The sequence below is a fragment of the Artemia franciscana genome, chromosome 4, assembly GCF_032884065.1.
Source record: "Artemia franciscana chromosome 4, ASM3288406v1, whole genome shotgun sequence".
Classification (NCBI taxonomy): domain Eukaryota; kingdom Metazoa; phylum Arthropoda; class Branchiopoda; order Anostraca; family Artemiidae; genus Artemia; species Artemia franciscana.
In genome coordinates, this window is record NC_088866.1 from 1,343,264 (window position 1) to 1,358,906 (window position 15,643).

Below are 15,643 nucleotides of genomic sequence, written 5' to 3' on the forward strand. Positions count from 1 at the left end.
TATAGAACGTCGATCGCAAGGTAAGTAAACGTTTATAAAGGCGGTACTGTCACATTGAATCGCTAAGATGTTATCATCACAATGAATCACACAGGGCTTTGATGGGGAACGGAAAAAAGTTGCTAGTTTTCTTGGCCTCTTGCGAAAAGAAATGGTGGACAGAAGATCGCTTCAGGCTAGAAACGTTTGATTTGGTCAAAAGATGTTCTTGCAAGAACACTATGTCATGGACTAATAATTCATTAATTAACAAGTCTTTGTCTTTTGTGCCGTTAATATTAAGAGAAGCAAAGCTTAAAATAGTGGCTTGGTTCATTTTGGAGCAGAGTTCAGAGCGCGTTTTATCACTGGGCAATTCATACTATAGGAAACATGAGCTTCGCCGCAGTTGGCACATTTCGGAGCCTCTAAGCAAGGATTGTCTTTAGTATTGGAATGGCATCCAGAACATTTAGAGCACTTCATCTCATTCGGGGCACCTGGGCAGTGAGCTAACGAATGATGGATACTTTGGCATCTAAGACACCGTCTGGGCAATTCTTTGTATTCCGATATTTTAAAAGACTCGTAACCCAAGCGCAGACCTGTAGCGATGGCAGATTTTAGTGCAGCGGAATCAAGGAACTCTAAACGGAATGTATGAGAAGAGCCGATCTGGCTGGCCTCAACAAGACCAGGAATAACGGAGATGAGTATACTGCTAGAAGCACTATCGGGAAGTCCCCTAATTACTCCAAGAGGTTTGCGATCAATCACTTTAGCAAGAATATTTGGATAGCTCGCAACAGCAGATGCGGCAAGAGAATTGGCGGAAACTTTATCCCGCGTAACAACAACCCATCTTTTCCTTACCGGATCGGACTTTACCGACACAATACCGTCATGTCCGGCGAAAGAATCAAGCTTTTTCTTGCGAGAAACGGGGTCTCTTAGTTCTGGAGGCGGATATTTAAGAACAATGGCGTACGAGGGTTTGTGATTGGTACCCTTACTATCTGAGACCAAAGAACTATTAATAGACGTTGTTGGACTATTGAGGTGAGCAAGCGATTTTAACTGATCAAGGCACTGGTTGACTTTGGCGGTAAGGATAGAATAAGCTGACGCCGGAATGCTAGGGACTTCAGAGGGGGATTTGATCACGAACTCTGGAATATCAATATTTTCTGCAGAGCAGCGAGAAAGAGTAGCGATAATGTCCGAAAATGAGCTATTCTTAGCACTGGATCCCGAACGACGAGGTATAGGCTCATCTGGGAAGCAATTGCTATATAAAAGTTTCTTAGCTCCAAGAACATCTTCATACGGGAAAAAATCACTAGCGTATTTCACAATAGACTGATGGTTCAACCCCCCATCGAGATTGTGCTGAGCAAAATTCAAAACTGGGCAATAATAAAGCGTACTGGTATTCCAATTGTCCATGATAAGCAAATTTCACTCACGGCTCGGCATCAGTCCAAAAACAATTAAGTGAAAGAGGTATATCCACAGAGAAGTTCTCAATAAGCACAATTATGAAATGATCCACACTGGCTAAATGAATGCAATGAGAATAAATAATAACTTATCTTTGAGTGGGGCTAGTAATCCAGTGATTTGCAAGTAATCTGAATATTTCAATGCACGACTCAGATGATAGTAGTGCTGAATACTAACTCACAGCCACAATCCATAAATAATCCTTAAGCCGTAACCATATACAAGTTTATAAATTTATCTAACAAGTTTCAATTACAAGTTCAAAAGTATTTCACTCGTTATTTATTCCAAACAGGTACAGAGTCAATCCGGCTTAAATTCAATTAGTTGTTGACTGGTCAAATCACACGTCACAAATTATCAGAGCTAGCGAAATGCGACTGCACTGAATGAATGCTAGATGCGAACTTTGTTGAAAACTAAAATGTAAGGATATGAAAGGGTCATCTCTAAAGTATTTTGAAAGTTATTTGAATGGTAGCTTTATTGATTTTATGATTGATGATATCGTTCTGCCCCGTTTTATTTAACTTGTTGGGCTTCACAAGGTTCGGTACTTAGTCAACTTCTGTATTTGGTATATGTTGATATGATGAGGTTCTACCTGCCATACTCTTGTCTGACCTCGTTTGCCGATGACACTGCTTTAACTTTCTCTAGTCGATGTTTACATAGTTTGATTTTGAAGGTTAATCCAGTTTTTAAAAGTTTTTATGTTTTACCAGTCTGAGCTTACTGTCTAGTTTTATTTTATATTCAAGACTAAGTAAGCCCCATTATATTGATGGAAATATTTTGTTTGCAAAAGATCCAGTCTATCAAGTGCATGAGACGCGATACCTTAGTTTCTACCTAGATCACGATTTTTCATGGAAACAGAATAGTGATATTGTTGCAACGAAGGTCGCACGAGGACTTAAAGCAACTCGACATTTTAAGAATTTTCACCGCCACAAATTTTATTACTTTTATACAACACTTTAGTCCATCCTTGTATTTCAGAAGGATGTACGCTTTGGTCTAGCAGTTTTATTTAAATTTTAAACGAGTTCAAATTCTTCAGGACAAAACGATAAGGCTTATTGGTAGGTACTTGGAAAAAGGTAATGACAATGAGACGTGTTGTAACAAACTCAAAGTGCTTAATGTTTGGCGGCTTTGATATTATCAAGCAGGAACATTCTCCTATCAGCATGGGAATTGTGCCAGTCCTGAGACATTTCAGGATTTTTATAGAGAGAATAGATCCCTCTATCGATATAGTAACCGCAAAGCTGATGATCTAGTCACTGAATACAGAAGTGGAACTGAAACAGGTTTTCAGTCAGATTTCTAGGTTCAAAGGTTTGGAATTTTCTTCCAGATAGCATTCAGGTGGCTTACCACCTTGGTTTATTTTAGAGTAAAATAAAAAAAAAAAAAACTTTATTTTCATGAGAGAGTATGGTCATGATTTGGTTGTTTTATTTCATTTTTTTATATATTTTATTGCTTTGTTAAGAGTTTTGTTTGTTAAGCGTTTTTTATATATGAGGTCGTCCAGTATCAAGGGCATTCATGTCTTTCTTTGGGCAGAAACTTGAATCGATGTTATATATTATGAAACATGCAATTAAATAAACTCAACTGAAAAAAAACTACTCGATAAATTATGATGAAAATATAATTAATTATGGGATAACCTTAACTGTCTCATTGTTTATGGTTTGGGGACAAGGTATTCAAGCTACTTGCTCCGCTACGTACATGCTTGCAAGTGGTTCCACTAAGAACACAAAAAGAATAATGCCTTACCAATATGAATTTGATGGGTCTGTGCCGTCACAGTGGACTAACCAACACTTGGCACTAGGGGATATAGGGCTTTGGTTCAATCTTAGCAGCCACAAGGCCTAACAAGGACGTTTGTGTTCAAGATGCGTCGTCAATCCATAAACTGGGCTATGTGACCGTGAAAATAATGCCAATAAAATAAATAAAATTTTACTAACAAGAGTAAAAAAAATCTCAGTTATGGATCAACATTAGAGCTTGGAATAATCGAGTCTCCGTTGCCATGATATATATTTATATCTTCATCACACTTATGGTACTTATCAAATAAACTATGAGAAAATTCAAAAGAATCCATCTGCCTATTAAAAGTACAGTCCAAAATATAGAACAGATCTGGATGTTCTGCCCCTAACACTGTGAAGAAGTCTTGATCCCCCAGCAATGACGTCATGTTGTATTTTCTAAACAAAGTTTTCAGTGAAGCGTGTGTGAAGTAAGAGTTGTAAACTTTGCTGCTTCTCATCTTTTCCAAATTCATGAGCATCACTCCTGTGTTCAAACCCTGCAACAAGATGTGAAAAATGTAAAGCAAATAAAGGTAGCACAGAATAGGTACAAACTTAGTCAGTGCTTGATATTTCTCATGATCTGATGTGGGCCCCATGCCACAGAGCCTGGAACTTCTAACTTCGTCCACTCCCCCACCCAAAAAAAAGGTTTGTGACAGGCGCGATGCAAATTGGTCACCGGCTAACTTCCAAAGTCATCATTAAGTCATTTATGGTCAACTTGATAAATTATTATCATGACATTCCATTGAAAGAAAAATCAGCAGGGGGATAAGGGGATCAATTGGAGGAGGTCAATTGCCATACTCTCTCACATATTTTTTGCATTTTCATTGGAAAAATCGGAAACAAACGAAAATGCCCCCTTGTAAGTTTTGGGAAAAGATTATATTCATTTAACATCAAATAAATCAAATTAAATAAATCCCCACTCCCCTATATTTCCTTGAATTGAGGCCACCGGCTGAGGGATCATGAATAGATTCCAGTGATTCGACTTTTCAAACGAATAATATTAAAAGATATTTTCGGATTGACATTGATGAAACATGAAGCTGCTAGAGATATCCTTTAGATAACAACTTATAAGGTGCATCTTTTAACTCTCGAAAACGCCTACTCATATAAAAGCACTTTGTCAAACAGTTCGTGGTAACGAACTGTAGTAAGGAGCAATCCGGCTCAATAGTAAACGAAACTTTAAAAAATGGGATTTTGATACTAATAGATAAATCAAAATAATTTGATTTTTATGCTGATTTAAAATAAATAGGTTTCATCAAATTTAGTCTTACTTATCAAAAGTTACAATTTGCCTTATTTTTGAAAATAGGGGGAAACACCCCTTAAAAAGTCATAGAAACGAAAAGTTAATCATTGTTAACGAAAAGCACACCATCGCATTCAGAGTATCAGAGAACCCTACTGTAGAATTTCCAAGCTCCTAATTACAACAATGTGGAATTTCGTATCTTTTGCCAGAAGACCAATCACGGGTGCGTGTTTATTTGTTTGTTTGTTTTTCTTTCTTTTTTTCTTTTCCCCAAGGGTGATCGTATCAACCCAGTGGCCCTAGAACGCTACGAGAGGGCTCATTCTAACGGAAATTAAAAGTTCTACTGTTCTTTTTAAGTGACCAAAAATATTGGAGGGCATCTAGACCACCTCCCAAGCTCATTTTTTCCCAAAGTCAACGGGACAAAATTCTGAGATAGCCGTTTTGTTCAGCATAATCGAAAAACCTAATAACTATGTCTTTGGGGACGACTTACTCCCTCACAGTCCCTAGGGGAGGGGCTAAGAGTTACACACTTTGACCAGCATATACATATAGTAATGGCTATTGGGAAGTGTACAGACGTTTTCATGGGAATTTTTTTCTTTGGATAAGGAGGGGGTTACATGGGAAGATCTTTCTATGGAGGAGCTTTTCACCGGAGGAGAGAATTTCCACGAAGGGGGAGCAGGATTTTCTAATATTATTTAAAACAATGAAAAGATAAATATGAAATAGTTTTCTCAACTGAAAGTAAGGAGCAGCATTAAAACAAAACGAACGGAAAATATTACGCATATAAAGGGCTCATTTCCTTTTAAATACCTACTCTTTACGCTAAAGTATGTTTAGCATTTCCAACTATTTCTTCTACGGGCTTTGTGATTCAGGGGTCATTCTTAAAGAATTGGGACAAAATTTAAGCTTTAGTGTAAAGAGCAAGGTATTAAAGAGGCGGCAAACCCATTCATATACGTAATAAAAATACACGAATATAGAAGTTCGTTACAGAAATTAATTCGGAAGTTAAGTATATTTTTTATTAATAAAAACGATCGTAAGAAATTAAAGGTTCTAGTTGCCTTTTTAAGTAACCAAAAAGTTGAAGGGCAACTAAGCCTCCTCCCCCACTCCTTTTTTCTCAAAGTCGTCCGATCGAAACTAAGAAAAAGCCATTTAGACAAAAAAAAATGCAAGTTTTGTTCTGAGTATTCATATGCGGAGAGCCAAAATCAAAACATGCATTAATTCAAAAACATTCAGAAATTAAATTAAAAAAATTTAACTGAAAGTAAATTTTTTAAAGTTATTTAGTTAAATTTTTTATTTTTGAACTGAAAGTTATTTTTTAACTGAAAGTAAAGAGCAAAATTAAAACTTAAAACGAACAGAAATTACTCCGTATATGAAAGAATCTATTCCCTCCTCTACGCCCCACTCTTTACGCTAAAGTTTTTCATTGTTTTAAAAAGTAGGTTTGAGAGAAAGGGTCAAACTTTAGCCCAAAGAGCGGGCCTTTGAGGAGGGAACAGCTTCTTTCATGTACGGAGTACTTTCTGTTCGTTTTAAGTTTTAATGTTGCTCCTTAATTTCAGTTAAAAAAAACCTGTTTTTTTATAAAATTAAATAAAAAAAAAAGTTTTTTTAAATGAAAGTAAGGAGCGACATTAAAACTTAAAACGAACAGAAATTACTCCGTATATGAAAGGGGCTTTTCTTCCTCAACGCCTCCCTCTGTACGCTAAAGTTTGACTCTTTCTCTTAGCTCTACTTTTTAAAAAAGGAAAAAACTTTAGCGTAAACAGCGGGGCGTTGAGGAAGAAAAGCCCCTTTCATATACGGAGTAATTTCTGTTCGTTTTAAGTTTTAATGTCGCTCCTTACTTTCATTTAAAAAAACTTGTTTTTTTATTTCATTTCTGGACGTTTTTTAATTCATGCATGTTTTGATCTTGGCTCTCCGCACATAAATAATTAAAACGAAATTTGCATATTAATTTTCTTTTTGGCTAAATGGCTTTCTCATAGTTTTAATCGGAAGATTTTGAAAAAAAAGGAGAGAGGGAGGAAGCCTAGCTGCCCTCTAGTTTTTTGATTACTTAAAAAGGCAACTAGAACTTTTAATTGTTTTACGAACATTTTCATTAGTAAAAAATATTCGTAATTTACGAATTAACTTACGTAACGAACTTCTATGTTCGTATATTTTTATTGCGTATATGAGGGAGTTCACCCTTCGTCGATACCTCGCTCTTTACACTAAAGCTTAAATTCTGTCCCAATTCCTTAAGAATGACCCTTGAATCACAAAGGCCGTAGAATAAATAGCTAAAATTACTAAAAATACTTTCGCGTAAAGAGCGAAGTATTACGAGGAGGTAAACCCCTCATATGCGCAATAATTTCTCCTCGTTTTAATTTTTAATGCTGCTCCTCACTTTCAGTAGAAAAAACTTCTCATATTTTATTTTTTATTTCATTTTTTCCTTGTTTTTTTAAATAATGCAAAAAAATCCTGCGCCCCCTTCATTGAAAGTCTCTTCCCCCATGAGAAGTTTTTCTATTGAAATATCCTCCTTCGTAAACCCCCCCCCCCTCACATCAACTCTCCCTCCCAAACCAAAGAAAATCCCCCTGAAAACGTCCGTACATTTCCCAGTAACCATTACTATATGTAAACACAGGTCAAAGTTTGTAACTTGGAACCCCTCCCAGGGAGACTGCGGGCTAGTAAGTCGTCCCCAAAGACATAGTTATTAGGTTTTTTGACTATGCTGAATAAAATGGCTATCTCAGAATTTTGATCCGGTGACTTTTGGGAGAAAATGAGCGTGGGGGGGGCCTAGGTGCCCTCCGATTTTTTGGTCACTTAAAAAGAGCATTAGAACTTTTAATTTCCGTTAGAATGAGCCCTCCCGCGACATTCTAGGACGACTGGGTCGACACGATCACCCCTGGGGAAAAAAAAAAAAAAAAAAACAAATTAACACGCATTGTGATTTGTCTTCTGGCAAAAAATGTGAAATTCCACATTTTTGTAGATAGGAGCTTGAAACTTCTACAATGAGGTTCCCTGATACGCTGAATCTGATGGTGTGACTTTCGTTAAGGTTGTATGACTTTTAGGGGGTGTTTTTCCCTATTTTCTAAAATGAGGCAAATCTTCCAAGGCTCGTAACTTCTGATAGGTCAGACTAATCTCAATGAAAGTTATATATTTGAAATCAGCATTAAAATGCAATTTTTTTTATGTAGCTATTGGTATCAAAATTCCATTTTTTAGAGTTTTGGTTACTATTGAGTCGCTCCTAATTACAGTTCGTTACCACGAACTGTTTGGACGAATTTTGCTGCCCGTTTTCCAAATGGTAAAAGCTTAAAATCTATTGCGTATTAGGCTCTTTACTAAAGTAAATCATGTTACAAATATTTTCTCTTTTACTTGTTACAATATTGAAAATAAAAAGTAAAATCTCAGCGAAATAAAATCTTGAGCCGATGAGCTTTCAGCAATTGATAGCATTATATATCAAATATTCAGTTTAAATATATTAGTTCTTGCCAAGATTGTTTCAATATACATATAGTTTTATTTCGGAACATAAATTATTTTGAAATAGGGAAATTCGAAAAACTTGAAACTTTGGTAAGAAAAAAACGAACAGAAATTAATTAAGAACAACGTTCTGAAAAAGAAGTTTTTCAAAGAAAAGTAAAGGCCATATTAAACTTGAGATCAGGGAAAATAAACCAATAACAACTCAAACTTAAAATGGCCAGAAATTATTATTAAAGAATAATTGAAACCCAAAACGAAAAGAAATTAAAAAAGCAATCATAGCAAAAAAGCATACTACGGGTACTAATATAAATGAACGAATAAATCTTAAAACGAGTAAAGCTTAATCTGAAAATGCAAATAAAGCTTAAAACCTACAAAAATATTGTATGATTGTTGTATAAATGAGACCCAAAACGAACACAAATGTAAGTAAACAAAAATAGTAAAAAAAAAGATACATAGGTACTAATATAAATGAATAAGTAAATCTTAAAACGAGTGAAACTTAAACTGAGTGGGTAAACCAAGCTTGAAACAAAACAAAAATCCCTAAAAACAGAAGTATGGGTATTGTCTCCTTCTCTCACTTTTGTTGATCAATTTTATTGTTTTTCCAATTTTCTTTACAATAGAAGGGTCATAAAGTTCGTGCGTAAAACGGTCAGAATAGCTGGTAACTGTGACTGTGAAACGCTTAAGGAAAAATACGGATGATAACATTTGCAGTTGAGTGCAGATCAACTTTACTTAACTGATGTCCAAGATCCAAACGCAATCACTAAATTATATCATGTAGATTTTTCATAACTGTATTTGTAATACTAATAAAATAATGTACAATCAAATAGTCTGTATTTGACTCGTTTGACACACAACTCGTTTTTATATAGATAGATAGATAGATAGATACAATACAAATTAACTGCGTAAAACTTGCGAATATACAACATTCTTCGCTGACCAATTGTCGCTGCATATAAATAGATTGTCAGGTTTACCGACCCTCGAACATGCAACGTACAATTGTCCATGGGAAAAACAATCAGTATTAAGATCAATACCACATTTTTCTAATGATTGACCTTGAGCTTTGTTGATGGTGATTGCAAATGCTAATCGAATTGGGAATTGCAATCTTTTAAATTGAAAAGGCAGATCCGTTGGAATCATGGGAATGCGAGGAATAAGAACAGCCTCACCCTCAAAAGGCCCTGTCAAGATTGTGGCCTCTATTACGTTTTCCATTGTTTTTTTTTTTACGGCAAGTCGCGTGCCATTGCAAAGCTTTGGTGGGTTGATATTTCTTAACAGTATTATTGGTACGCCTATTTTTAGTTGTAGCACGTGTGGTGGAAACCCTGAAAGATCCACGGAATTTAAAAATTCAGATGGATAATTGCAATCTTTTAAATTGAAAAGGCAGATCCGTTGGAATCATGGGAATGCGAGGAATAAGAACAGCCTCACCCTCAAAAGAACCTGTCAAGATTGTGGTCTCTATTACGTATTCCATTGTTTTTTCAATAATTTCCCCATATAAATTTTTTGATTGTAAGATTTATCAGAATAATTCGGGAATAGCGGAAGCAGTAGGTGGAAGAGAATCGGAGGAAATACGATATTTTTACACAGTTGTTGTGTGTGGCGATTCCATGCTATTGCTTTGTTTTTATTGGGGTGGGGGGGGGGTATCAAGCATGTATTTACCCGTAGGACGTTATTGAAATATATACTGTCAGTTTTCTAACTGAATTTATTAAAATAGTAAATAGACAAATTCCTTCTATTTGAAGACCCCTGGAGAGAAAAATGAGGCACATGTTGGTTTTACTAAGTTAATGTTATTGTGCTAAAATTAGAGACTAAAGAGGATCACGAGATAATTTTGAGAATAGAGGAAAGTTTACTTAGTAAAGAGGAGTCGAAAACAGTACTAAAATTGTTGAAAAATGACATGATTCCCGATAGGCCTTACGAGCAAAATAGGAAAGTAAGAGAAGAAGAGAAGGCATTAAACTATGAATTCAGAATATGTAAAATGGAGGACCTGAATGAAAATGCAAAGGATCTAAAAGACAAAGGTAGACATTATAATAGTTAGATATTGCTTTGGCATGTTAAGAGACTGAAAGAAAATAGCCAGAAAGAGGAAGTGAGGGCTCTATTAGTGATATGAAACGGAATGTGTTAAAGAGGAGTAAGCAAAACGTTTTGGAAATGTGTTATACCATAATAAATTTTAGGAAATGAAACAAAAATATAAAGAAAAGCTCCACAGTTTGGAAGTGAAGGCAAACTTATTTTTGCAAGGAGTATATAGAAATGGTAATACAATAATTCAGATAGTAAGGAAAATGAGTTTTTCAATAAGGTCGTTAGAATTAGAGATACTAAAAATTGTGATAAATATAAAATAGTAGTAAAAGCATAAAGTAGTGATTATGTTGCTCAAAACAAAATATTTTTTCCTTGAAGCATAAAAAGTACCATGAAATGGAAGATAAAGAAGTTAATAACATAAATGCGATACAATAGCAAAGTAGATAGCATAAATACACTACAGTGAAATAACAATTTAGAAATACTGAATTAAAGATAATAAATTAAAAAAATAAGATTGAAGCAAAAATTACTACCTGATAACCAGGGAAGAAGTCTCCAATATGTGTACCTGGATTTTTTATTCTGTAGCTGCGGAAGGCTCTCCTATAGTATGGCGACTGGTTATAAGCCAGTGCAGCAATATTATTTTCGTACAGATTTTCGAACTGCTTGTGAAGCAGTTTTATGCTACACCTGAAGTCCAGGTCGACATCCAGAGCGATGACTTTTTCATAACTAAAGATTTTTGGAAAAAGAGGTCTAAGATGAAAGGTGACATCTGACGCTTTGAACCGTTGATCACCAGACCAAGTGTAGTTCTTTGAGAGATTGATCTCACTTCGATAAGACTCGGCTATTCTGTTCAGAGACTCAAATCTGTAAGTTATCTGCAAATATGAATATTTACCTTGGTAATTAAAAAAAGCTAAATGGATTTCTTATAATCACATTAAAAAAAATATTTTCCAAAAAAAAGTTTTCACAAAAATAACAAGCAGAATAAAAGTAAAAAAATAATTAAGAGTGAAAAGAAACAGAAACTGCTATCAATGGATAAATGAAACCCAAAATGAACCGAAAGTAAAATCAATTATCACACCAAGCCTAAAGATAACAGATACTTTTTATAGATAATAGATGAAGCATGAAGTGGACAGAAAAGTATAATTTACCAAACAGGGAAAGTAAAACTTAAAGTGAACAGAAATTAGCACAAAAACAAGTAGGGCTACCACCCTGTAACCCTTCAAAAATCTTAAAAAAAAGTTTTGCCCCCATTTTAGGATGAATAAAAAAACTATATTTTTTTTCTCTGTCAAAGAGTCCTCTAGACACAATAGCTTATAGATTTAGATTGTAAAGTATCAAAAAATTGTCACCCCAATTTTTGGGCACACTCGTATTTACGAGACTAAAATTCCTTTGCACTCCTGTTCGTCTTCCTAAGCAAAATATTTGATGGCCCCTTGCTTTGCCCGCAAAGTTATAATCTCAGAAATTTATAAATCGATCCCCCAAGTCTTTCCCGAAGTTTTAAAGATATGCTTTTTTTTTATAGCCTGGGTTGAATATTCTGTCTTTTAATTCCTCTGGGGCCAATAGTACCAAGACTTGTAGGCAGATTGGACACAAATTTTGGTATCACTCATTCCTTCCCTCTCAACACAACATACGAAGCCCTCTTCCCTCCTTTCCCCCAGCATTCGCAGTTTTCATCTTCATTAGCACAAATCGTTCCCAAGAATTGGAAGATGAGCCGTTTTGATAAAAGGATACATAGTTTCTTTTGTTTTACCCCGAACCCTCCGCAAAAAAAAATGCAACTTCTATTCACGTCCAGTAACGCTCAAATAATTCCCCCACACAATAAATAATTCCAACATGACCCCAAAACCATTCCTATGATACTAAAGGGGAATTTTAATCTGAAGAGTTTTTGATGGATTGATAGTTTTGGTGGACTCACAAAATACATTCCTCTACCCCTCCCTACACCGTTTCTATTCTGGTGTCTGCCTCCTCTGTAATAATTTTGGTGGACGTCCATGCTCGATTGAGTGATTAAACTGCAGTTTAGAGTCTTCTTACGATCTGGGAGGGCTGATATGGAGGTAAATAAAGTTTTACGGAACAGATATTCTACTCAAATTAATGTATTAGAAATTTGTTTAAATACCTAAGCCTACCTCCACTACTTCTAATATTTGAAAATTTGTTAACCATTTGTGGGGGCTAATCCTGAAATAGATCCTGGTACATCTGCTTTTGAGGAATAATTGGTAGTGTAGGCCCTATCTGCCGCATGAGCGCGCCCTAGCCACCAGTTCCGATGGGGTCCTAGCAACCAGCAGGTGTTATTGACTATTAATCTATTATGAATATCTGGTTATTACATAACACTATAGGAGATGTTCTTTTCTTCGACACATTGTTCTCCAAGACGCTTTCCTGTCAGGACATTTTTCAAGACGCTGGACCCTAGAATCCAGTTCCAATCAGGCTCTAGAAACCAGTGGGTTTTATTGGTTATTGATGTATTATATACAGCTTGTTGATGCGTAGTGCTAATGGATATATTTTTTTTCTTTAAAACATTTTACTTCAAGATGTCTTCCCCTCAAAATGCTAATCAAGTGGAGAAAAACACCAGATGTAGAAAAGATCATAGCATCCTTTATGAAGAAAGATGAAGAAATTGATCATAGCACTCCTTACTCCAAAGTTTACTTATGTAGATACCATTTTTGGTGGGGCTTACGCAAAACTATATTTGGATTCTCAAATTTACTTTGATTGCCGCTAACACACAAAGGAGTCCCGTTATGTGATCTTGTATTGATTTTCAATGTTACCAATCAAAAAATATTCAGGCTATGTAATCACATACTGATCTTAATTTACTTAGAGCATAGGTGACGGTAATCGGCTTGTACGAATTACACTAATTTAGATCTTTTCCTTTCTTTAATATAGAAGTAACACTTCCCCATAAAAATGACACAGGAACAATAGACCTTGAAAGGCACGTCTGAAATAATAACTGAAAATGCGACAGAAGTTCAGCTGACCTCGGATCAAGATGAGCCGCATAAATATCACCAAGGTCACATGACTTTGACTTTAGCCGTCAAAGAGATTTTACAACATTTGATGTATCAACAGGTATAACATGTCTTTGGCTCATACTATTAGGAAGAACCTTCGCCACTAAAGCAATAAAACGGCTATGAACATAATGATTAATAGCAGAAAATATGTGCGCACAATGTTTAATCCACGATAATCTCGGAATAATATCACTAGAAGAAGATTCTTCGAGTTGTAAAAAACGAACTGCACGAAGATGACGCTTATAAGCCGATTTTGTTCTCTGCTTGATGCTAAAAACTTGCCCACTAAAAGCTCTACCGCAAGCAATCCATATTTTCAACCAATACTTACCTTGGTTCTTCACCTTCTTAAGTTTTGGGTCACACTTCTAAAAGGTCTTACGGGTGTTAAGTTACACGTGAATCAATGGAACAGCTATTGCCTCAGCTTGTTTAATTGAAGAAATGATGTTTCTGTATTAAGAGCTTAACCTACCACGAGCATCACTGACAAAATAACCAGCGCCAAGAAGGTGATAAGGCACCGAAATAGTGGATAGCTGAAAAGTAAAAAAATAGAGTGACCAACTTGCAATATGATTTGTACTAAATGTCTACAAATTATGTGTGCTATTCTTTTCAAGGATTGGAACTATTCATCCATAAATAACTGGAATTACGACTTCTAGAGGAGCGATCAAGCGGCCAGAAACGGGTTTTGTGAGGTATATAGGTGCACTCCTGGACGAAAACCTCCCCTTTCTAAACCACATCCAGGCTGTGGAGCTGAAACTCTCCCGCAATCTTGGCATCATCAGGAAACTGAAGCAGGTATTTCCTCAAAAAACCCTTCATCTACTTTACAACGGACTTCTGAAGCCTCACCTGTAGTATTGTGCCATAATTTGGCAGACAACCTTCGAATCACACCTGAAGAGACTTGACACAATCCACAAGCGTGCATTGAAAATTATTGGAAATGTAGCCGACTATCTGTCCCTTGGCTCCCTTTACCGTCTGTCATGCTCAGTTTTTGTTTTTAAATTTTTATCCTGTTTACTTCCATCTCCATTCCACAATCTGTTTCGGTTGATATCTGAACAACATAATCAAAACACGCAATCTGCCTTTGACATTCAAGTGAAACGAACTCCAACAATACGTTCAGATTTTTCCACGGATGTAGCATGTGCTGAAGTGTGGAACATGCTTCCAAAAGAGCTGATATTTAGGAGCTCCCTATGGTCTTTCAAAAATAACTTAAAGAAATATTTAGTTAATGGTCAATAAGTGAAAGATAAAAAAATAATGATAAATTAAATTAGCTGAAATTAGGTTTTTCAGTATATTTATATGAGGTGGTTGTACGTCCTGGGAGGGAGGGGGAACCCTCTGGTTAAGATTAAAAAAATATATATAATGAGGAGGCGTGGGGTTGTGTCGAAGAGTGAAGTGGGAGCCGTACTGCGTATTAGTGAAGAATCTTTTATGTTTACGGGTCTCAACGTGAGTTTTGTCACAGAGCAGTGTACTTTAAGTTTAGTTATTTCCTTTTTTTAATTAAATCCGATTGAACCTTTTCCTTGCATTATCCCAATCATGTTTGCAAATCCATTTCGTAGGCTCAGGAGAAGCACTGAAACTGATTGAAAAGCTAATAGATAGATTTAAATTAAGAGCGAGATGATCATAATCTCTTTCCTCATCGTCGACATGACCATTAGAGGAATGAAGAAGGGGTGAACACACAATGGTCCAAACCAGAGACTGTTCTACTATAATGGATATATGAGAAGCTGCAATCTTTATTTATAATCCTATGCGCAGCGGTTAGAACATTTAGTAGGGTCTCAATTCGACTGGATGATATGTGAAGGTTGTAATTTAGGTCACCGGCAAGAAGCCATCAATACCCAAGAGATTCAATTCGGCTAATTAGACCTTGTAGCTTATCACAAGACTTGGCAAAACTCAATATCGACTGTACCAACTTTTTATCATGCAGCAGGTAAGAATTAATTAAGACAGGGTCACCAAGTCTTACAGCTAGAAACTGTTTAGATGATTGGTAGCATATCGGTGACAAGTCTACAAGATTCCGTCTGATATAACACGTGAGGCCACCAGAAGGCCTTACACCAAGTCCATCTAGCATTGGTACTAAACACAATGTGATCTCGGTCATTCATAAAAAGTTCACGCTGCAGGCAGGAAGCAAGTGTTCTTACAGGAGAAGGACACCAAAACTCAAATTATCCTCCTGATTTGGCACTTTGTCTTTAGTCCCA

General features: G+C 35.9%; 1 protein-coding gene across 2 annotated transcripts in view; it reads right to left on the bottom strand.

The window, feature by feature from the left end:
* Window positions 1-115: 115 nt before the first annotated feature.
* LOC136025828 (xyloside xylosyltransferase 1-like) overlaps window positions 116-15,643 on the bottom strand; it is a 31,658-nt gene continuing 16,130 nt past the window's right edge. Inside the window, exons 2-3 of one of the 2 annotated variants that reach the window (XM_065701824.1) lie at window positions 10,800-11,153; window positions 116-3,820 (exon numbers count right to left, since the gene is read on the bottom strand). In XM_065701824.1, coding sequence (XP_065557896.1) covers window positions 313-1,425 — 1,113 coding nt within the window. In that variant the 5' untranslated portion in view covers window positions 1,426-3,820; window positions 10,800-11,153 and the 3' untranslated portion in view covers window positions 116-312. The remainder of the gene's footprint in view (window positions 3,821-10,799; window positions 11,154-15,643) is intronic. The other variant, XM_065701825.1, reaches the window with a different exon arrangement.